The 23,926-nt window shown below is 43.6% G+C and overlaps 1 protein-coding gene across 2 annotated transcripts; it reads right to left on the bottom strand.

Moving 5' to 3' along the window:
- Positions 1 to 271: 271 nt before the first annotated feature.
- Positions 272 to 23,466, bottom strand: PUS10 (pseudouridine synthase 10). 2 transcript variants are annotated; one of them, XM_058801175.1, is made up of 17 exons: positions 23,335 to 23,466; positions 22,051 to 22,329; positions 20,675 to 20,761; positions 16,617 to 16,651; positions 16,058 to 16,169; positions 14,488 to 14,549; positions 11,941 to 11,986; positions 10,338 to 10,402; positions 9,829 to 9,914; positions 7,646 to 7,771; positions 6,824 to 6,880; positions 5,870 to 5,946; positions 5,736 to 5,791; positions 5,496 to 5,613; positions 4,228 to 4,370; positions 2,970 to 3,069; positions 272 to 2,721 (listed from the first exon to the last, which is right to left on the bottom strand). In XM_058801175.1, the coding sequence occupies exons 1-17, from the start codon at positions 23,458 to 23,460 to the stop codon at positions 2,683 to 2,685; spliced, it is 1,614 nt and encodes a 537-aa protein (XP_058657158.1). In that variant the 5' UTR covers positions 23,461 to 23,466; the 3' UTR covers positions 272 to 2,682. The 2 variants fall into 2 exon arrangements, with proteins under 2 accessions (XP_058657158.1, XP_058657159.1); XM_058801176.1 differs by lacking the exons at positions 272 to 2,721; positions 2,970 to 3,069; positions 4,228 to 4,370 and adding an exon at positions 5,125 to 5,343.
- Between the last annotated feature and the right edge of the window lie 460 nt (positions 23,467 to 23,926).

The raw sequence follows: 23,926 nt of genomic DNA, 5'->3' as shown, positions 1-23,926 counted from the left end.
TGTAGAGTTGTACACAAGGAAAGGTGCTCCAGAACCCCTCTGTGGCTTTCAGGAAAGCAGGGATGCCTTCCCTGCAGGAATCCATTGCATTGGGAGCACTCCAGTGCTGCTGCTGGAGTTCCATCAGTCAGGTGAGCTTTGGAAACTGCTTCCCCCGACTCCAGGTGCACAACAAACTGAAAACTGTTTTAAAGCAGTGTTTCCTCACTTCTGCACCTCTCCTCCACTCCTAAGCAATAGAAAGGCCAAAGAAATACACAGACAGTTTGAATCGTGTTGTTTATTGTTCTTTTTTTTTGGAAGTTCTCAGTTTTAAGTATATTAAATGTAAACATTTTGCTAACTTCAGAAAACCCTCTGCTCACTTTATAAAGCTCTTTGTAGTATAATTTGTTTTTACTGTATAATTAAATATTTTCAAAGCTCTGGTTTCCTTTATAAACGAGTTGGTTTGGTAATTAAAAGAAACTGGTTATACAAAGTGCTCAGCTTCTGCAGCTCCTTGGCCTCGTGACGTCCCTCACCACGGGCAGGCAGGGAAAGGGACAAGGTAGGTTCTGGGCTGCTTATCCTGGGCTTTTTTGGGGTATTTTCTGCTCCCTGTTGCTGTAAAACCTCAGGCATGTGAGGGCTGATGTGCCTGAGCAGGTTTTGGGGCAGAGCTGTTGGTTTTTAGGCAGAGGGGACCAGGGCACAGATGCTTTTGGCTGAGCTGTGCTGCCAGTCCAGCTCTCTCCAGGCCCAGCTGAGCTGATGCAAAACCAAAATGCAGGGGGAGGCATTAGAGGTGTCCAGCTGGGGAAATACAAGATGGAATCTGGCTCTCACCAAACACCCAGTCTGAGCACTCACCAAAATACTCCTAAAAATCAGCTGAAGGCCCAAGTGCAACAAGAATATTATTGCTGCAATATTCAGTGTGTGACAGTTGCAAAACTGGACTGGAAACAAAGTTCAGACCCCCAGATTACATTTCTCAGTTTCATTTCTGCCCAAGAACTGCCTCAAGAGCTCAGGGATATTTGCATATCAGCTTCCACCCTCCCCATTTGGATACTTCAGATTTCCCATAAAAATAACCAGCCTGGGAGTTTGGGAGGAGCTCTCTGCCTTGCAGGGGCTGCACAGGGAAGAGCCTTGTGTGTCCTTGGCAGCCCTTTCCCTCTCCCCCCCGGCTCCATTTCCCCTTGGAGCAGCTCTTCCCATGCCTGTTGTGTCCAGAGAGCACAGTCTTGTTTACATTTTTGCTTTCCCTTGTAGATTATGGAATTTATAAATTGTATTTTAGCTCACTGTGAGTTTTAAGATATGAAATTCCCTTTTGTTTTCTGCATTCAGTTTCTTTAGTTTTCTATCATTAATGACATTTCCTTCCTGGCTGCAGATTATTATCTGAGAACTACTCATGGAATGTGTTGCTCATAAGAGCTTTAATATTAAAACCAAAAATAGTATTTCTGTCTGAATCAAGTTTCTGTGTTAGAAAAACAGGAGCTTCTGAATTACTTATGTTACAGACACAAGTTCTGACAGCCCAGCACAGGCAGAGCCTTAAAGGAGCTCCTTAAAAATGTATTTATTAACACTTTTAGAGCCTCCAGCTCAAGCTGTCATGGAGCATCACTGAATTCAAGGGAAGACATCCCAGTGATCCTCCCTGTCCCCACACAGTGGCTTGTCGTGGCAAATGTTACCCTTTTTAGCCCCAAAATATTAACAAAGAGATCTGAAATTCCAAACCTTAATTTCTTGCTGATAGTTTAACTCTTCTGTACTTCAGGGAAGCACCTCCCTAATGGATTAACATGATACTGGTATAAAAAATGACTTCCTAAAGATGTTGGTGGTGCTTGGTAGGAAACATTTAAAATAACCAAAGAAAACCTCAGATCTTCCCTATTCCAGTTCCTAGGCTGTGTTCAGCTCTTCCAGGCATCCATCCAAGGTGAGGTACAAGAAGAAATGTATTATGCTGCTAGATCAGAGGTTTTTATCTCTCTCTCTCGATACCAGCACCCTGTGGTACCTCCTGTTTCTGCCTGCTCGTTGACATTCTCGGTGTTCCTGTTTTTCTTTACATTCCCATCACCCACCAGGAGTTCCCAGTCTTTTTGTACATTGTGACTCACTGGGGAATTCCTACTCCTCAAAGGGCTGAGGAAGCCTCAACTCTTGTTTCTAGGAAGCATCCCCAATGTTTTTAAATGAGAAAAACTTGGTTTCAAGTGCAAAGTTTTCCTTGGAAAACTTTTTTTTTCCCCTTTAAAAAGCACTCTGAGAGACAAATCTGCTTATCTCTACTGCCACTGACAAAAAAAAAGCAGTGTCAGGAAAAGTTGGGAGTGGGTTTCAGGTAACTCAGTGTTACCTGCATCCACACAAGGAAAGCTGTAGTATCCAATAGAAAAAGAGTTTAAAATAAAACCTTGCTTGATGGAGGGTTATAGACATTGGCTCCCCAAAATCTTTTTATGTACAGAAGAAATAAAAGTAAGGCTTGAGATTGAACCAATACCTGGTCCTGAGTGTGTAAAGTGGTGCCCAAGGGTATCCTCTGGCAGATCACCCTGATGCCAGTGTTCCAGGGACACCCTTGGCACCCAGGCTGTAACAGGTCCTGCACAGTGTCTGGTCACCAGCTGCTGCCAGGGAGCTGCTGCTTCCTCATCCCAGGCTCCAGGGTTAATCAGCCAGGCTTGGAGGCCAGTCAACATCCACAGACTAGAAAAGCACAGGGAAAAAAAGGCAGCAGAGTTGGTGTTTTATAGATACCCAGGGAATCACAGCTCCTTTTGCTACCACCTGGCAGCACCACTCTCTGTTGGGCTGCATGTGCAAAGGGGAGTAGCACTAGGAAATACATCCTGTGCTAAGGAATGTTGATCCACTTAGAGCAATTCCATGGAAAGCATCAAACCAGGGCAGCTCCCTTAGTAATTTCCAGGAAAGACAAACAGCAACCAACTCACCTCTACATCCAGCTCCAGGATGTCAGCAGTTCTGTTCAGGAGGGACCCAATGTTGGGCTTGGTTCTCCCAAAGTCTCCGTGCACAAACTCTTTAATGTAGCTGGAAAACTCTGGCTAAGGAGAGGTGCATTCCACACCAAAGAAATCAAAACGAGGGGAAAAAGTGCTTTTTCTACTCCTAAGTAATTTCTTAGTTAATATCCTGTTGAGCCCATACCTTTCTTTAGGAGAGCACCTAATTCCTGGCTTCTGACTCTGGTGCCAAAAACTGCACTGCTCATCTTTATTTTGTTTCATTCCAAACTGAGTAGTGACTTTAGGACAAAACTGTAACTTGGAAATAGCTGTGATCTCCAGTCTGCACTGAAGTACATGAAATATTGTGGAAAAGGTAATTTTTGGAGGCAAAAAGTTTTCAGTTAAATTAGAAAAAGCTGAAGTGTATTTTAACCAGCACAATTTTATATCTGTCACATACTTAATGAAAACTTAATAATGCACTATTGTGACCTAAAAGCAAATACTGGGCAGAGACACCACTGTGGGGAGCAAGGCTTTCAAAACACCACAGCCACCTGAGCAGGGAGCTTCCCCTTATGTTGGGGAAGATGAAACAGGAAAGCCTTATAAATATGATTGTCTGGCAAAAGATTTTGAGAATATAGAAACTATAAGTGAGACTGAAATGAAAGCAAGCTTTGAGATACCTCAGTTACTGAACAACTGGAAAACAACGGTGTGGCTGGCTGAAGGTGATCCCCTTTTGATGGAACAACACCCTCTGCTTGCAGACAGGCCCAAGGGTCAGAGCAGACCCTACAGCTTGGCAGAAGGGGCCCAAAGAGGAGTTTGTAGGGTTTAAAATGTAACACAGTGTGGTAATGTAATGATTCTTACAGGCTGTATGTAAATGCTGTAGGATTTGTATCTTGTATTAGATTGGCTAGTGAGAATTAGAATATTCAGCACAGAACATTTATTGTATTGTAACGGGAACTTCGCTCTCTTATCCTTTCTTTTACTCTCTCATTCTCTGTACCACACTCTTGCCTTCTCTCCCTTTAGCTCTCTCTTTACTTCTTTTGGGCCCAAGCTGTGGCTGGCAGCTCCCACCAGGGCCCTGGAACCCCAAGTTCCACGACCTGGCTCCAGAGACCTCTCGTCTCCATCCATCCCAACCATCCCACCCCCTCATGGCAGCCAGTGCCCCCAGGAGCTGCCTGGGCCCTCCCTGGCAGGTTGCAGGGTGCCAGGATACGTTCCTGCCTGTGTCCTGAGGTGCAGCCTGAAGTGGTGCTGGTCGATGTACTCGCTGCTCATGCTGTGGATGAGGCGGCAGCGCACGGCCAGCGGCCGCCGGTGCAGCACCCGCAGCGGCGTCTTCTGCTCCAGCCTCAGCTCCTGGGGCAAGGAGGGACCAAACACATGAGGGAGGAAAGGTGAAAGGCTGCCTGGATTGTAGGAACTGTGTGTGGTGTTAACTGGTCCCAATCTCTTTTACCTTGTGCTCAAGATCAGTTAAGTTGCTGTTATCAGTCGAGTAATCTCAAGGCAAGACCGGTTTTTTCCAAGTTTATCAAAGGAAAAAGGACAGCCCTCTCAGAGGCCTCACATGAACACAAACTAATGGAATCACAAATACAGAGGAATAACCTTGAAATCTCCATAGCCCTTTGCTGGAATGACTCCAGGATTCAGCAGCTCGCTCAGAGCCTCAGGGCAATCAGAAGAAAAAAATAAATCCCACCCACAAAATGCTTTGTCTAAACTGCAGCCAACCCCCTAGAAATAAAAGTGAGGGGGGAAAACCTTAAATGAGATTAGATCTCAGAACAGTCTTTTCAAAAGTTCATTCCCAACTCCCTTTCCTAAAGGAGAGGCAGCAGTGTGAAAGGCAACTTGTCAGGAGCAAGGGAAGCTGAAGGAAGAACTTCCCAGCAGTTTTTTGTCTGCCCGATCTGTAATGCTTTAATGGCTTTGAGAATGAGCCCATGGGCAGCTCCTATAGCAAATGGTGCAACACACCAAAAACTGAACCCACTTCTCCATCAGGCCAACATCTGGAGAAAGTTCTCATTCCTGCACATGCTGAGCCTTCCTGAGGCCTCTTTGCACTCTTGATGAGACATTTCCACCTCCAGAGTGCTGCAGCTGTGGGAGAATGGCTTTGGAGCAGAACAAAAGAGCTTTTCTGCTCCTTTCACTTACACAGGACACTACTAAGGTAACAAAGGGGTGGAGATTTCCTCCTCTCCCAGGATTTGGTCTCCCAGGAAGGTGAACATCACACAAGGATTTGTGGTCTCTGCTGACAGCCAACCCCTGTGTCCTGCTGGAGTGACTGGTAGAGGAAGGAAGGGTGGTATGGAAGTCCCTATAGCAAGAGAAACCCTGATGATAAAAAACAAAACCAGAACAAAAACCAAGCACAGAGCAAGAGGTAGGCCTATGGATAGCCTGTATTTAACCCTTTCCTAGGGCAGCAGGACAGGTACTGTTTAAATGAGCAACAAGAGCTCCTGCTACCTTGATATCATCGAGAAACGCGATGTCCTCTCTCTCTATCGCTTTGTCTGTCCATATCAAGGCACTGTAGGTCTTTGTCTTCTCCTCCTCACCTTCCTTCATACGACCAATTGCCTCTCTAAACAAAAGAAATTAATTACTCACTTAACAGAAGCATAATTATACAAGGCAGTGAGCAAGAGCACTTCCCAACTCCCCGAGCGCCGCTTTGAAATCCCTCGCGTGGCCACGAACACTGACCTGGTGACAAGCTGCAAATCTCGAACCTGTATTTTGTCTGAAGAGTCATTAATTGCCTGTGATAGTTAAAGAGAGCACTCAGTTAGCAGAGCTGCTGGGCTGCAGAGGCAGCACGTGCTGCACACGTGGTTTACCTGCTGCAGCCTCTTCATCTCCTGGGCGCTGAAACGGATCCTGCGGGGATTCACCAGCTCCATCGCAAAGGGCCGTCCTGGCAACAAAATAAACCACACAAACACCTTGTTCTAAATTAATGCTGCATTTCCACAGCCAGGCTGCAAGGTGTGAACACTGTCTGCTGCTACACTAACAGGGACAGGACTGGCAGGCTCAGGGATGGAGCATCAGATGCAAGGGAAGAAACAAGGGAGGTTTTTTTGGCTACTAAACCCCAGTATCAGCAATAAGTGCAAATTATGACTTCCCAGAAGACATCTTGTACAAGTCTGTGCTAATTAAAAAATAAAATAAGAAAAAAAGCTAATTAGCTTATTTTCTGTCACCTACAGCAATGCCCAGGTGCACGGCAATGTTAAATCCCACTCCCTCAGCTCAACATCTGTTGCCAGAGCTGTAACTCTGTGCTCAGGGCCAGGACAATCCCCAGCACAAGCCATGCCAAGAATCACACTACGGATCAGACAGCTACTGAAACACAGAGTTGTTCATTTTTACTTTTTCTTTCCCTCCTCCCTTGGCTACAGCAGCTCCAGGAAAGCAGCTGAACTTTAGAAAGGACTCAAGTTCAAAAAGAAAACAATTCCCTCATGCAGTTACAGTGAGGGAATTTGAAGGATCCAGCAGAAAACAAGAGAGGAGTCAGTCTGACATAAATGGCTGAAAAGTAGGGAGTGAATAAAATAAAATAAAATACTTTTAACTAACTACGCCTTCCCATGCAGCCAAGGCCACTGAAAAGGGCTCCTGTTTCCAGCTGGTTTTATGAAGCTGTTGGACATTGGGAATAACTTCTGAGATAAAATTCCAAAGCATGCCTGGTCACACACTTGGCATTCAGCAGGATCTGTCAGAGGAGCTCCACACACCCATTTCATCTCTGTGATTCACAAGGGGTTTCCCAAGCTTACCATTGCCTAGTGTCCTCACATCCACGTCTTCTCTTCCAGAGGAACTAAAATTAAAGCCTGTAACAGATTTGAACAGGGCAGGTGAGCTTTTATTTTACATTTTTAACTCTCTCTACAGCTTTTAAAAGGTGAAATACTTTCTTTCTAAACTTGTTTGCAAAATCTGCTTTGTACATTGGAGCCTGCACTTCACAAACCATGGGAATTCCTATTTATTCCCAAGTTTCTTGAAGAGCTCTCCCAATTCCTTGGCCTGAATGAGACTGCTACAACCAGACTAATTTATCCACTGGGAGGAGAAGAGAAGGAAGTAGCAGGGTTTTTTCCAAGCTATTATTTAATGCAGCTTTTCCTTGGGCCTTCTATGTCTCTAATTCCAATCTGTCAGATGACAAATGATGGGCAGTGATTATTTCATCTGGACAATCCCTGGATGAGCATTTAACCTGTGGAACTTTATGCACTGAGGAAAATAAATGGCCAGAAACATGAGGGGCTCAAAAGCCAGGCAGATCCTGTGGCAAAAACCTTCTTGGTACAAGTCATTCTATGAATTACTAACTGTGAAGTCTGGTTGAGCAAAACCACTACCACATGAAACCAACATATCTGCACCATCAGATCCACTGAGGAGCTACTTTAGCAGGATGAAAGGACCTAATTACTCCCAGATCACAGCTAAATAAAGTTTACAAGCTTTAACTTGGAAGGAAACAAGAGGGATAAAGAAACATCATTTTTTTCCATTATACTCTCATATTAACAAGAATCTTCTAGTAGTGATGAAAAATATGTATGGAAGGAGATCTCCTGAAGACTTACTGTCTGCCTTGAATTCTGCCATCAGATGCTCTGAAATCAATTCTTCCACTGAAGATTCCAGCTTTCTCTCCCCATCAATAATCCAGGGAGTCTGAGGTAAATTCCTGGAATATTTGTTGTATCTTCCTGTAAAAGACAACCATGGTACTCCTAACCCATTCCACAGCCATGAGTGAAAGCTGCACTCTTGCCCAGCACATTTCACTTCCATGGGAGCTTTGTGCAAATAAATTGAGAGCTGCAGATTGTTTAATGGCAGGAGCATGACACCAAAGTGTGGGTCACACATGGCTGTGTCCAGGGAAGGGGCAGGATGGACACTGAGGGTGGGCTTGGAGAGCCTGTGGCTGCAGCCCTGCCTCCAGGCACCACCCTCCTGTGTGAAATAACCCAATCCAGCTCTGCCATTGCCTCAAGGCTTAAGAAAAGAAACCCACACTAAAATGCTTTGGCTCTCTATAAGGAGCACCATGAAAGGAGTGAAAAGTCCCCATAATAAATGAGGAGGAATGGCAGGAGTCTTGGGAAGGTGCCAGGTAAAGAGATTGGCATCTTTGTGTGGTGCCAGGGATGTTTTGGTGGCATCTCCATGGCAGGCTATAACACAAGAACAACCTGATGTGGATGACCAATATGAGCTTTTTTATGCACAGGTTTGATTAGAACTGAAAATATTCCCAAAGCAAGGAAATAATTCATCAAGACCAAGGAGCTTAAACTGCTTTCAACCTGAAACCTTGCAAATAGAAAAGCAAAGGAGCTCAGAGCAGCTCTGTGCATTGCTTTGGGCCTCTGACATCTCAGGGTTTGGGGTTTCCTATCATATTTTCCTATCTCGAACAATGTTTCCTTTTTGCAGTTTGAGCAGCAGAAAAAGCCACACAAACAAATGGGGAAACTGAGTAACACAGTTTTACTGGGGTAAATAATGAAAGTAGGGTGACTCATCACACTGGAGCCTCACACTGCTAAATTCTCTTTCCATAAACCAGAAAAAGGAGAGAATTAGATTTGTTGGTTTTTTTTTTTTTTTCCTCTCAGCTCCCCATTCTAATAATTTTACCTTTTGAACTGAACAAGAGTAGGTTTAAAAAAACAGAAGGTGTTTTTTGGTTTGACAGCCCCATAATCCTTAAAAAAGGTTGGGGTGTAAACACTAAAGGTAAGGTCAAGAGGACAATGTTGTGCTTACAAATTAAGATCCCATCTCATTTATAAAAGCAAAATATCTGGACTGTACTCAATAAATTCTATTCTGGATTTAGGTCTTCAAAAATTAAACACCTGCCTGGATTGTTTATTGGAGCAAAATGTAAACTATAAATAAAGACCAGAATTAAATGACAGGCAGAAAGCAAAACCTCTGTTTTGCTCTTCATGCTGTTGAATTCTGACAAAAACTACCCAATAAAGCAACTTAAAATAAAGCAGTGGGTTTGGAAAAGCCTAAAAGGAACTGGATGTCTTGGATTCACCAAAATGTACATCTGGCTGCCTAATCAGTAATTAAAAATAAGGAATGGTTTATGTAGAACATCACCTACCCTGCCATTCACTTTTGCACTTTTTCATTTTCCATTTCTTTATATTCAGGATTTTTATCAGCACAGTATGTTTGATTTAAATTAAAGGTTGGGTTCTTTTCAGCAATATTCAGTTTGCATGTATTTAAATAAGCTGTTCCTACAAAGGACAAGGAGAGTGGCAGATAGTCTGGCAGGCAGAGGATAGAAAAGTTCAACCATCTCAACTCAGGATGTTGCACTGCCTGAGCTGCTGCTGCACCACCTGTCCCACCCCAACCTTTATAAATCCCATTAAGATTTGCAGGTTTGGATGGGATAATAAGCAGAGAAATCCAGATGGTGAAAACCTCTGAATCCAAATCAAACCCCAGGGAAGGGAACAGCACTGCTGGGAGCTTCTGGTGTGGAGGTGCCTTTCTCAAAGCATTATTCTGAGGGGATCCATGATTTCTAACTTTTGACAAAATAATATCTTCAGCAGAGCTCAAATATAATTCTTCCCCTTTCAAGGCACTCTTGGACAGAGCTGGGTTTGTTTCTTTGCTCCTTACACCTCATTACAGGGATTAACAAAGAGCAAGAATGCTCTGGGTCTCAGGGCAGGGTTACAAAGTTCCCTTCAAGACATGACAGCAGCAAAGAATGGGATCACTTTACCAGCCACAAAAACTGCACCATTATTGCACTGGATTTCCAGAGCATCACAGAGGTTCTTTGGTGAGCTCGGGGGACATGGAAAATGCCTGTATTAAAAATGAAAACAGAGTAAAGCATTATCACTACCAGAACATGATGGAGCATCACCAGAGCAGTAAAAAGTGCCTATTTTGGCTGGCCACTGTGTGTGATTTTTTTACCATTTAACAGCACTTGGTGTTTTCTGGAAACTCAACTCCTAACATTTTAGAAATATGGGAATATTTCTTGTAAAGGGAAGCTTACCTTACAAACTCTAAAGTTCAAAATCATCCTTTTAATTAAAAGAACAGGAGTTATTTTCTATTGCCAGAAAGAAAACATGTTTTAAGCAGTAAACCAACAGAATTTAAACAATCAAAAGTTCTTTTAAAGCCACTCTACCACTACACACCCACTGGATTTTTTCCTCCCCTCCCTAATTCTATATTAAAGCTCAATACTAAGAAATAGTTTCAGTATTTACTTACTTGAGAAAATCCTCTTCTTTTATCCTCTCCAGGGCTTTTATAACTGCCATTCTGGTGAAAACAGACTGCACAGTGAAATAAAAAAATGAGTCAAGAGCTAAGAAAAGCAAGGAAAGGATATGCCTGAGGAAGAAAAAAAAAACACTGAAACTTACACTGTGTAGTTCTTTCACTAATTACCTGGGAGCCCAGGTCCAAATTTCCAAAACAGTTTAAAACCAGAATCCTAAATCCATGAACAGAAAGAAGAAGTCCAGGTTCCTCAGCCTCCCCTCCCAGCCATGTGCTCCAGCCCTGAGACTGCCCTGATGGCTGTCCCCTGAATTTCCAAGTTAATGGTGTCTTTTTTGCAAGCTGGATTGGGGATTTAGGAAAACAAACAAACAAATAAATAAACCCTGTGTGACTGTTTGGGACAATTCAAATCTTGGCTCTGGAGAGTTCCTGGGTGTCTTCAGGAAAGCTGCTCTTTCTCCTTCCAAGCATAAATCAGAGATAACAGCACTTCCCTTCCTCACAGAACAGATGAGCAGGAAAGCCCTGAAAGCAGCAGCAGGTTTAAATAACTATCTCCACAGACAGCACAGACATTTTCCCTCAGAAGCCAGTTTTTACACCACTCCTCTGATTAACACAGCCCTTGAAGCCCAGCTTCTTTGTGAGGACAAACCTCTGACAGCTCTTCAGAGCTGGTATTTTTCTTTAGATTCCCCAACATTTTGTTGCCTGTGTGGATTTAACAGCCAGGCCCTGCTGCTTTAGCTCCTTATGTGGGATTTCCCCCTTTTCAAGGGCAGCAATGCACAAGCAGTGAGTTATAACAATACAACTCCAATAAAAGAGTGCTGCTTATGGGTCAGGTGGAGCAGAGTCAGCACAATTCCTGGGCCAGATCTGCCTCTGCCAAACGCTGGCAGATCTTCACCAGAGAGAATCAAAGGCCTTGCAGTGGCCTCTGACAGGAGTTACTGTTCTCCCTCTGATCACACCAACTGTCCCACTTGTAGCAGCTTCCCTCTGGCTGGTGTTTCATCCTCGTGTGTCCCCTTTTCCATCAGTGGCTGTGAGCCTGCTCAGGGTCTGCAGCAATTGCAAGGTCCCTTTTCTCTGCCCCCTCCTCAGAGGCAGGCAGGATAAAACCATCCTGCATGTATGCTGGCTTTCGTGGAGATCAGAGCACATGGAAACTGCAGTGTGATCATCTCCCTTCTGGCTGCTGAGTCTCATCTTCACAACGTGGCTTATCTGAACTGCTTCACCCACAGAGAGCTGGAGGATCACCTTTCATGCCACTTTTAATGCATGACAATCAAATGCCTAGATCTTAAGGGAGGTATTTACAGAGAATCTTCCCAAAATGATGGCCTTTGGACAGCCTGGAAAGTGAACAACCTAAACAAAAGCACCAAGCTCCTGGTTTTCCTAAGCTGAGAATTGTGAAGTGAATAAAGGACACAACTTTATTTTCACACAATTGGAAACCAGAGAGCTTTTTGATGAAGGGAAAGCAGACACTGAGCACTGACTGAATACCCAGGTAAGTTGTAGGCTACTGCTGTGAAATTCTGAATGCCAGAGCAGAAATACAATGATGAGAGCTTACCTGTTTGTTCTTTGCTGGTTTGAAACAGTCTGGGCAGGCTGTGGCTCTAAACACAGAAATGAAAATCAGCTGCTCCTCTTACAGAGAAAGAAACAGACAGACTCACAAGCACAGCATGTAAATGGTTTTGTACACATACATCCAGCGTCTCATTCCGCAGCTTAGCTCAAAGTTTCTAATTCCCTTTATCCTAAAAATGGTGCAGGATGTGCATTGCTTGATCCAGGGAAATCATGGACAAAGCTCTGCTCTCTGCTCTGACCAGCACCATGTCTCAAATTTGAGATGGGATGGAAAAGCACACAAATGTAGCTTTCAGTCCTTTCCAATCCTTCTCAATAAAGGTCATAAGTAATATTTTAAGTTCTAGACAAGATCCACTGACACCCTGAAATCTGTACTTGCCTCTCTCAGACAACACCCACCACAAACCTGAGATTCAAAGTGTCCCTTCTGGAGAGGAAAATTCAATTTCCCACTGAAAAAGTAACCCCAGGTGCTCACCATGAGCTGTGCTGTGCCTGTTTGAAAGGAAACTTGGCTGTTTCACGAAAGTGAAAGCCCAGTCAGTGAAACAAACCCTTTTTCTGAGCAGTGTAGAGGAAGCTGCTGTTCCTATTAGTGCATTTCTGTGTATGCAGGCAGAGCTGATTTCTGGATTTCTGTGTATGCAGGCAGAGATGACTTGTGGATTTCTGTGTATGCAGGCAGAGATATTTCTGACCTCCAACCCAAGTTACCATGTCTTGCTGGTGCTTTTCAACACCTCTGTGACTGCCTCAGACTCTAAGGAAGCAGGTTTTGCTGTTTCTATACAAACAGTCTGTGACCCAAAGCAATGCAAACTCCCTCTTCCAAAATTTCAGTGCCACCTTACCCTTAAATATGAAGTGACAAGAGCCAATTCAATCTTCCCTGTCACACCATGGGTCCTTTAGCACACCCACCTCCACACAACTGTGCAAGAACAGGTGAGAAACTGCAGTGGAAATATCCACTCCCAAAGCAGTGGAAATATCCACTCCCAAAGCACACCTGGAGTTCTCCAGGTTGAGACAAAGCCTTACTTTATTCCACAGAAACCATGACTGTCAAACTACTGTGAAAATTCCCAAATTCACCATATTTCCCTGCAAACCAAAGCCCTGCCTCAGAATGTGCCCAGAGCCAGCCACTCCCACAGGCAGAATGCCCTGGCACCTCAGGAACTGCTGTGTAATTAAATCAGGTGATGTGCTGCACTTCAGAAAGTGTCTCAAGCCTTAATTGCTGTTTAAGTGAGCTACAAAGAGGAGGTGAATAAAGGGATATTGTCAGGTCACATGGAATAACCTGAGTAATTGCAAAATGGAATGGAACTTCCTTACAGCTTTCACCTCTACAGCTGCTCTGCTTGGAGCACTCACACTGGCACCATAACATGCTCAACAGCAAAATTCCTGAAATGCCAGAAAAAAAAGGGGGAAGGATGAGCAGAAAATACCAGTGAAGAGATTTCAGAGGAAAGAAGTAAAAATAAATAAATTAGAACAAAAAGGTGCAGGATGGACAAACACTTCGGTTCTTTACAGGATTGCGGCAATCATTATTTAGAACAGTAAAATTTTCTCCCCCTTTTGCCCAGTCTTGAAGAAGCTGGAAAGGAAAGATGTTCAGCAAACACTGGTAATAATTGTTCCTAATACTGCTCCCTTCCAAACTTCCACTCCCTCATCCCCACCTCAGGACAAACAAAAGATGCATCTGTGGAAAACCAAGAAGGTGGTGGATTGAGCACTCAAAGATCACACATTGCCAGAAGAGAAAACAGGAGATAAATAAAGGCTGCAAGAGAAATCTGCAGTCTCAAGAAATGAATTCACATTTCAACAGAGACGTCTCTGCTTCCTTCCATGCTGAGATTTCACTTGCAGGAGGTGCAAATTAACAGAGTGAAACTTTAGGTTTTCCAGGAAGCATCAACAAACAGGAAGAGTGACCCTAATTTTCCAGAATATACTACAGCTAGATTTTAAGAAATCAGATGAAATGGCAGCTAAATTCACAGAACTGTTTTGCTGCTTTGTGTACAGCAGTGCCCTGCTGGGCCAGGCCAGGGCTCTGTGCAGTGGCCAGGGAATTTCTGTCTGTTTTCATCAACCAGCTAAGCTGGATTAACTCACTTCAAAGCCTTTCCTCCTCTCCATGTGTCCTACAGGAGCAGGAAAACTTAGGTATGACCTCAAAAGATTCCCCCACCTGCAATTACATTGTTCACAGTTTAAAAAGTTATACAGGGAATGACTTTGAGGAGGGCTGAAATTGAAGAACTTATCTGAATGCTCTCCTTCCAGTTCAAATCAGAATTTCAGATTATTTTTTTTTATTAGCAGAATTAACCAGAGATAGTTTAACTTCAAGCTCTGCAAGTTCACGTGGACATGAGGAAATCTAGATGCAGGCCACACTCTAGTTTACAAACACTGCATATTGTCCTGTGTAACAAATCAAACCAACAATATTGCACAACATTTAGATAAAGATCTTTTGTTACATGTAGAAACTTACAGGAAATGGCACTCCTCGTCTGTTTCTGGGTGAACAAAGACCACACTAACTTCAAACAAACTCTAAATTAAAAAAGAGAAAAAAGAGCAAGGAGGAGGTAAGGGAGGACATTCTCAAGCACCCTCATTGCAGTTGTAGGAAAAGAGCAGAGACAAAAGAGAGCATAACCCATCCATTTATGTTCCAAGACATGACAAGGTGTGCCAGAGCAGCTTTTTGCCTTGCTGAAGCCACCAAGGATGACATGAGAGCCCTTCAGAGGCACGAGTGCCCTGCCCTGGTGCCATCCTGTGCAGGCTGAGGCAGACCCAGGGCTCAGAGCCTATTACACACCCCAGAGCCCTCCCAGGAGGGCAATGGAGATAAAAACCCTGCAGGATCACCACTGTGAATTCTGCCAGGGGTTCTTTGCAGTGCCTGCATGGCCTTGGGGCACAGCAAGGCAACACATCCTGGAGGACTGACAGCCAGCCCAGGAACTCCAGTGCAATCTCAATTCCTGCCCCAATTCCCTCTCTGGCCCTGGGCAAACAACACTCATTACTTGTGTTGCTCAGATAGCAGAACACCTCAGGAGGGCCATTGAAAATATTGGCTAATATTCAAGGGCCTTGTAGATAAAGGGCACAAAAAAACCAAACAACTTTAGTGGTACAGGGATGGCTGGGTGGCTCCTGCCTGAGTGGTGGGGAGCTTGTGCTAACTCTGTGTGTGAGGAGTTTGGTTCTTCCTGGATCACCTTCAGAGTGACTGAGTGGGGTTTTCTTCACTGAGACAAAAGGGATGCTTTCAATTAGCACTCCTGGGAAAACACAGCCTGTAATTATTATGGAAGCTGAGAAATCAACATAAAGACTAAGTGAATCTAGTGCTGGGGTCAGTGCTATGGCTGGTGACAAGTGAAACCTACAGCCAGCCACGGTGCAGACATTTCAAGGTGCTGCTGAATTTGGCAGCACCTGATTGCCATGTTCAGTCAGTGCCTCTCAGAAAGATTTTAAGGATATTAATCAGAATCTGCAAGTTGGAAACAGTTTGAAAAAAAAAACCATTTCCACTGTCTGCTTTGGATAGTGCAGGTCTCAACAAGCCCATTTCTAGTGTTCATTAGAGTGAACAAGGACCAGTCTTTGCTCTCTCAGTACATTTCAGACATCTGTTTTATCCACAGAACCTGAACAAGTGCTGGCAGTGACAGCAGAGCAGGGAAGGAATGTGGGAGCATTCCTCAGCCTCTGCAAAACAGGGATCCTGGAAAGGAGAACACTGGAAAAGTCTAACAAAAGGAGATGGCACGAGAGATTTAGCCCAGGCCTGTGGTGCTTTCAGAAGATGCAAAGATCTGTGTGTACAAAAATGAACATTGGGCTCTCAGGACTCCCCTTTGGAGAGCTCTGGTAAAAGAACTTCCCCCCTGAATTTACAAGGCACTCATCTTGTTTCTCTCTTAATAAGGAAAATAAGGATAAATTTTTATTTCCCCACCATGTGCATAAGTGCATAAATACACACACACACCCCCATATGAAAAAAGAATGAAGAAACAAAAGTGTTGTTATTTATACAAAACCTTTCCATCAGCAGGAACACCCAACTCTTCTGCCAGCTGGGGATGAATAATCCACTTGTAAGCTTCCTTCAGCTGAACAATGTCATCCTTAGCCAAGGGAAGGCCCAGATTTCTGAATCACAAAGAAATAATAACTTGCACAGGGGTCTGTCAGAAATAGATACATGACATACAATATTGCAGGAGGAACTTAAGTAGCTACTGCCAAGTAAAATGGATTATTTGATTTTCTGTGCACTGAGGAAACTGATGCCAGAGCTTGCTGGGAGATCAGAAGTTGCAAAAGTCTTTCCAGAGGCTGCCCAGAGAAAAGCTGAGGAAGGGAAAGATGCATTTCAAACCCCTTGTTTGGGAGCTTAGAGAGCAGAGATAAGAAACCCCAAGTGAGGTCAAACCCGGTAAAAAAGAAAAACCAAAACACAAAACCCAGCTGCCACCTTATTCTTTGTAGGCATCAGGTAAATGGGACTATAAATCAGCATTAATGTAGAGAAATGGTGTCTGTATGAAGAGCTTTGTCAGACAGACAGACAGACAGACAGCAAGAGCAATGGCTCACCTCATCTGCTGCTTCACCCCCAGCCAAGCAGCACGCTGCAGGTCACCAGCCATGCCCAGGGAAAAGAGAGGAAAAAACAAAAACAAGTGAAATTCAGAACTGCCAACAATGTGAGAGACTCTTTGCAAAGGGTTTTTTTTTTAAATTCCTGACAGAAAAAAAGTATCAGGAATTTAGTTTTGCTTCAGAAGTGGAAAGATGGGATTGCTGTGAGTTTTTATTTCTAAGACATCACTTTGCTCTTCACATCAAATCCTATTTCTAAGACATCACTTTGTTCTTCACATCAAATCCTATCTGGGTTAAAAAAAAGAGGCATCATTGAACACTTGGAAACTTGCTATTAATATTGTAACTACAAAAATACTCTAAGTCATCAGTTATCTTCCATGTAGAATTTAAAAAGTGTCTAAATGAATGGGATGTAAAAGCTGATTGGCATAAATTAATAAACCCTCAAATTCAGCTATCATCCAATATAAAAAAATGGAATTAAAATATACTTGGTCTTACTTGGTGATCACAGAATTGCACCCAACACAGTTTAGGTGAATAGGCTAAATTTGGAAAAGGGGAGGAACAGAAGGAATAATTCTAGAAATCAGAGGAAACTTTCAGTACAAATGCTCGAGTTCACTAACAATTAGTAAAAAGAGAAAAACTCCCCTCAGAACTTCCTACAATGAAGAACAACAACAGTTTCAGTTCTCCTCTACTAAAAAATACACTAGGACTGGCAGGAAAGCACTTACCTAATTCAGCCTGTGTCACCCTCCCCACTGGAGACAAACTCCAAAAATCAAATTGTTTGATTTGAATCCACCACAATGAAAGAGTTTTCAGTCTGTAGGCTGCAGGCCTTTAAACCCCTTCCCCACCTTTTATTTCTCATGTATTTAAGGAATAACCTCCCCCAAACTCTGCTGAGAGAATCACTGTGCATTGTCAAGGAAATAATTCTGAGGAAGAGGTTTGGAAACAGCTCTCAAACTTCAGGATCACATGGATATCAGAAGGAACCACATCAGAGATCCCTTTTCATGCTGATAAGGAACTCAATCAACAAAATAAGTCTTTTATCCTTCATTTGGTGCACCTAAAATAATGAGGGAACCCTAAAAACAGTGCTGGGAATTAAGAGGGAGGACACAAACTTTGTTAAATCCACGATACACAAACCCTCACAGTGCTGAACAAAACAATTGCAGTTGCAGTGATGAAATGCTGTTTGCTCAAATCCACTGTGATTCATTGTCCTGCATTTGAAGACAGCATGAGTAAGGCTGCTTCACTTGAAGCACACTGTAATCCTGTTTGCATAATAACCCAGATAAAATCATAAATAAAAATAGCTTCAATTGAAATTCCTTGAACGTAGCTCTGAACTACAGGATGTGACAACCACAGAGCTGGGCCTAGCAAGCTGCATTTGACAAATGCCAATTTACAGAGGAACCTCTCTCATGCCTTGATTTAGAGCACTTGCAGGTTTGGGATGTTTAGGACTCAGGGGAGGCTCATCACACTCCTCTTCCCTGTTTTCTTGGGATAAAACTACAAAATAGACAAAACTTCTGCATGGGAGTAGCTATGCTAAAATGAGAGCACAGGTCAAATTTCATCTCCTCTCTCTCTTGACTTCCAAGTTGAAAGAGAATTAAATAAATTACTTTTCCCCTCCAATTAAGGGGAAACAATAGATGAGGGTACTGCAAGCACAGAAGCCAAAAAGATCCCAAATTCCAAATCACATCCAACCACCAAGGCAGCCAAACCCCCGCCCTCCCTCCCAGCTGAACATGGAGCAAGGGATCAGATCCCTCTCCTTCCTAATTACTTCATGTTTGTGAGGAGGTTTGAAAATGAGAAATGCTCATTACAGAGCTGAAGCCTGCAGGGCAATGCTCAGCAGCAAACACATCAGTGGCACACAAGGCACTTATTGATCCAGGATGGGATTCTGGTGCTGTCTGAGGGAGCACAGCTGAAACCCCAGGTGCAATCCCAGCCCCAGCATTGCTCCAGTGCCTCAGCAAAGAGCCTGGAGATGGGGAATTCCAGGATGAGGCCCAGCAGCCCTGCAGGGAGCCATGAGTGCAGATGTTATTTGCATCAATGTCCTTGCAGCAGGCACAGGATGATGGATCAGGAGTGATCTGCCACCCTTCTGAAGGGCGCCCCTCACCTCACATCCCAATAGAGCTGTCTGACAGGAACCTGGGACTCCTGGATTTATGATTTATTTCAATCAAATCTGCTGTGGAAGAGGCAATTGCTTCCTTGCATCCCAGACACAAATACTATGCAAATGCAGATTTTATGTCCTGCTCCTCTCCAGCTTCCCTCGTACCTTTTACACTTGGCAGGATGACAAGTGTCATAATTAAATGGGATGAAGGTAACACTCAGAGGCAGTTTCTGATTTTATTTTTGTTAAAAAAGATGATGGAGAAAATCTGTGTATCACACCAGAGGGCAGTGGGAGAGAGGCTGCCTTTGGGTGCTTTTGATGACAGGATTCCACATGTTTTGTACACAGCACGTCAAAGAATTAAAAGCAGAATTTAACAAACAGCCTCTTTTCAGCACAAAGCATGATGAGATATTCTGATACCTGATTTTGACATTTTCAGACATTTTCACATACTGTGTGTTGCTGCTTTTCTGTGGCTGTAAAACAGCTTCTCACCTATTTATTTTTGAGTGATAAACTTAGAAAGGAGGTAAATAAGGTCCATGATTTTTAAAATTCTTCTTCCATCATCACCCTTTTCTTCCTCCTCCATCACCCCTTTTCAGCCCTGCAGCTGGAGCAGACATGATGCTTGAGCATTTGACAAGAGCGGAGGGATGGAGTAGAAAGGACAGCAGGAACTTCTTAATCCAAACCTTCTCCTACCTGAACTAAAAGTGCTTCCAAAGGGAACAGAGCCAGTTTTGGAGTTCCTACTCACTCATTTCCCTCCATCTATTGCTGTGTGGGCCACAGAACAGCTCTGACTCCCCTGCTGTCCCCAGAACTGCAATGCAACACCACCCTCTGCCGAGGCTTCCTGCAAACATCAGCTGCTGCAGCACCTCAGCTCAGCCGGCCTTAAAGCTGCACTCAGACCCACTAAAGCCTGACCTAACTTTGGGGGTCTGCCACAGCACCACAGGCATCCCAACGCTCACCTGGCCTGGAAGTGCTTTTTGACAGACCTCACCTTTTGGAGGCATCAAAGCCCAAAGTGGGAATCAGGGAGGTTCAGGAAGGACAAAGCAAACACACCAGCTGTGCCAAATTTAGGATGGGAAGCAGAGAATCTTATGTGGCAGAGGATTTAGGAGTGGAATATTTGATAGCTGTGGCAGTGGCACTTGCTAAGAGCACAAATCAGCACCACACGGGCAGCAGATTATTTACCAAACTGTGTGGGAGCAGAAGAGACCTCAGCACAGCTCTACACAGAAATCCAACTCCATCTTCACTTCTTTCTGCCTTCTGCACTGCAGCATCTCAACCACTGCAGGCACCCCCTGCACAGATTTACGTGCTGCCCTTTAAAACACCACTTTTACGTCACTTTCAGAACAGTACTTGTATTTTGTTTTATATTAGAAAGCAGAGCAAGATTGCAAAATATCTCACAACTAAGTGTATTTTCCCATCATTTAAAATGCTGAACACTTCAAGAGTTCATCCTCAAATTCCTTCGTTTGCATTTTGCACTACCAATTACCCTTTATCCCTGGAAAGGGACCAGCTGGGCAGCTCTGAGAAGATCCACAAAGCAGGGCTGGCATCTGCACCTGAGGGTTTTAACAAACTCCTTTAGGTCTTCAGATGGAAGGTAACTCCTGGCCTAACTGAAAGCTGAAGTGACTCAGGCCCTTTATTAATTACAATAATGCTCACCCAGAAGGAAGGGGAGAGCAGACTTCACCTCCAGCATGGGCTTTGGGGTTTTTTTTTAAACAATAACAATTAAAAAGCAAACCACCTCCAGCTCACGCACTCCAAAGTTACTTTCTTAAATATGTATTTAATTATTTAAGTTGTTATTTAAGTTACTTACCTCCCTGACAGACAGCTGTGGGGGCAGTGACACAGAAAATACAAAACTGGTGAACTGGTAGTCAGCAGAATGCACTTTTTGGCACACCTGCAAGAGAAGGAGTTTAGTGTGAAACCACAGCAATGGGACTCAGCTGGTAATTTTTGTTCTAGAATAATCACTGTGAATTGATGTTATAACAGTCTCAGAGAGATGCTAATCATACAAACCAAAGTAATCACTAACAACTTGTTGAAATACAAGCTTTTCTGTCCTGTTAAACAAAGTTACTAGTCACCACCATCCTTGGTGCTATGAAACAACCAAACTCACTCTTTTAAGGCCAGGACCAATTGCATATTGAAATTTTAGGTGGAACCAGCATCTCAGAGAAGGAAATTTCTTTATAAATAAGTAGGTTTTGTGGTGCCTTAACCAGTGCTGTCAGATTTTCCATTCAGAGTAGCTCTGAAACAAATCTCAGCAGTGGATTCTGTAAAAAGATACAGATCCTGCCCATGGAAACAAAAAAGAAACAATTATGTCCTGCAGCAACAGAAACTATGTATTGTGCTTTCTGTCTAGTCCCATTTTTGATACATTCCTGCTATTAAATCAAATCCTTTTCAATCAAAACTCTGTTAAATATCTCAGGTGCCAGTGTGAGTTTTCTAGAAGATATTTCAGCTGGAAATATCCAGCTGATATTGCTCACATGAGCAGTACAATTGCTCAGAGATGGCATTTGCAGGGCTCTGTGCCCACATTCTCTCCTAACTCACATTTTCTCTATTATCCACAATGTGCTGCATCACCAAAACATTTTCTTGCCCTGTGGTACTTCACGAAGTCAGGTTCATGCTGTTATTAGAAACATGTGGTGCAGAGAGCAGCACTTGATGAGTCCTCATTTTCCTGTCACATAAAAAGTGAAGAGTTCCTCAGAGGTTTTCCCTGAAAGCAGCTGAACCTCAGGTCACCTCCTAAATCCACATAACCACGTGGCTGTTGGTCCTTTCCCTGGGAAAGTGTGCTCCCTGCAGTCATCCCATTGCACCTGCACTGCTATTTTATAATAAAAAAGTGCATTTGTGACAAATCCTGGGCAAAATTTGGTGCCACCACCACAGATGCAACTTCCCAGATGCACTGCTGGGTGTGCAAACCCCGCCCAGGAGCAGGCTGGAGCAGGATTCTGCCATCTACATTTCAAATCTTCAAAACAGGCAAATGTTTTGGTTTGTTGTCTGGTCTCTTTCTTTCCAAAAGAAAAGAGAAAACATTTATTTTGAAGAAGCAACAAAAAAACTGCTCGGTGTTTTCAGTCACCAGCTCTGTCCTGTAGGCCCCAGCATAAAGAAACTCCACAAAAGTACCCCAAAAGGTGAAAAATGTACCTTTTTAACAAAGTCAGGCTCACAGAACTCCTGGAGAATTCCCAAACACACGTTGCAGACCCTCCCAGCAGAGCTGTCCAGGGCAGCATTGCCAGCATTGCCAGTGTCCCCAGCCGGGGGGAGCTGTGGGGTGGCCCCGTTGTGGTTCAGCTCAGCAGCACCTTCCTCCTGCTGCTCCAGCCTGAGTCTCTTACAAGGGGGGTCAGACACATCCAAACACTCCGTGCCCTCCTGTTCCTGGCTGTTCCTCAGCAATTCCTGCAGATCCTTCAGCAGATCCTGGCACAAACAGAGGAAACGCAGCCTGGTTTTTTCTCCTCTTTAACACACACCATCCCACAGGGCAGTGCAACTGTGTTTGCTCCACTTGAGGCTCAGTGGATGTCATTAACAACAGGGAATTTATGCCCAAAAACACCTTTAAGACACAACTCAATAGCTCCAAGCTGCATCTCTCTCAGAATAGAAATTTCCAGAGAAAACATTGCTGAATAGACTTGTCTATCACCCAAGAATGACAACGTTTTCCAGACCTGGCTTGCAGAAACATTTTTATTTTTTGCCCCAACACTATTCCATGAAAAGAGACATTTAATGCTTTCTTGTCATTTAGATCATGTTAGAATTTAATTCCTTCAACTCAACAGGAACAGAGTCAGCCACTATAACAAAAAGATGAGAGAGCAAAGAAGAAGTTGGTCACTATAATAAAAAGAAGAGAGAGCAGACACAGGTAGGGGTAAAATGAAACACACAGAGTAAGAATTCTGTATCAGGAGAGAAGCCTTCAAAAATCAACAATTAGCTGCACATCTCTGATTCCTGGGAGGATGAGAGACAAGACATAGTTCAGGAAAAAGGATTCATTAAGAGGATTTCAGTAGGGAAGACAGCAGTTACTGTGCTGTTGCAACTCAGAGGAAAAGCAGGTAGAGATGCAAAAGGATAAAAAATGGTACAATGAATGAACAGGCCTCAAATAACTGATAAAAAATGGGAAAAAGGTGGGGAAGGAAGGTGTTAAAAATGAATTGTGGAGAGTCTAAACTTGAGCAAAGGTAAAACAATCAAGACAAACACCAGCAGACACAAAGCATAAAGAGAGGGGGTTAGAGAAGCCAAGGAGGATTTCTCTGATTTATCCTCAACCTCTGCCCTGCAATTCTTCAGTTCATCCCCCTACCAAATCTGCATTTTCCCATAAATTTCCATCCCATTAAAGGCACAAGCAGAGTTTTACACGACTCCTTTTCCTTTCGGGGAAAAGGACAGCAAAGGACAGACCTGTTGTGGGTGTCTGTAGAGCAGCTGTGAGCCCACAGAGCAGAACCTCAGGACACATCGTGGGCACGTGCCAGCGCCGAGCAGGAGCTGAACAACTGCTCTGTCCTTCTCTGCCACGGGAGACATGCTGGGCAAGCCTGAAATTCAGCAAAAAGAAAAGCTCAGAACAAACAAACAGCTCAGCTGACACTCAGCTGCGCCAGGTTTAGAGTAACTGGAGTTTTTGTTGGCCTCTAGAGAAAACTTGGGATCAACATTTGTTTAAAATCACAGGCACAAGAGAAGTGGAAGAACAACCCAAAAAGATCACTGGCTGCAGGAAAAGCTTCTGTATTTGTTGTGTTTTTCCTAGGAAACCTGAACTCAAGTTCTGACAAGGAAATGCTGAGCTTTTGCCCAGTTTTATCCTGGATAAAGTACATGACACACGCTAATCTTTACTGAATGAAGGAGGGTGGAGCTGAGACATATTAAGGCAAATTTAAAATGGGAATTCCTCCTCAAATTGCAGTGACTAAAGAATCCGTGTGTTAAAACCACAAGGAAAACAAAAAAAAAAAAGATTTATAAGATAAATAAGATTTATAAAATA

This window comes from Ammospiza caudacuta, chromosome 3 (genome assembly GCF_027887145.1).
Source record: "Ammospiza caudacuta isolate bAmmCau1 chromosome 3, bAmmCau1.pri, whole genome shotgun sequence".
Lineage (NCBI taxonomy): Eukaryota > Metazoa > Chordata > Aves > Passeriformes > Passerellidae > Ammospiza > Ammospiza caudacuta.
This window is presented reverse-complemented; position numbering and strand designations above follow the sequence as displayed.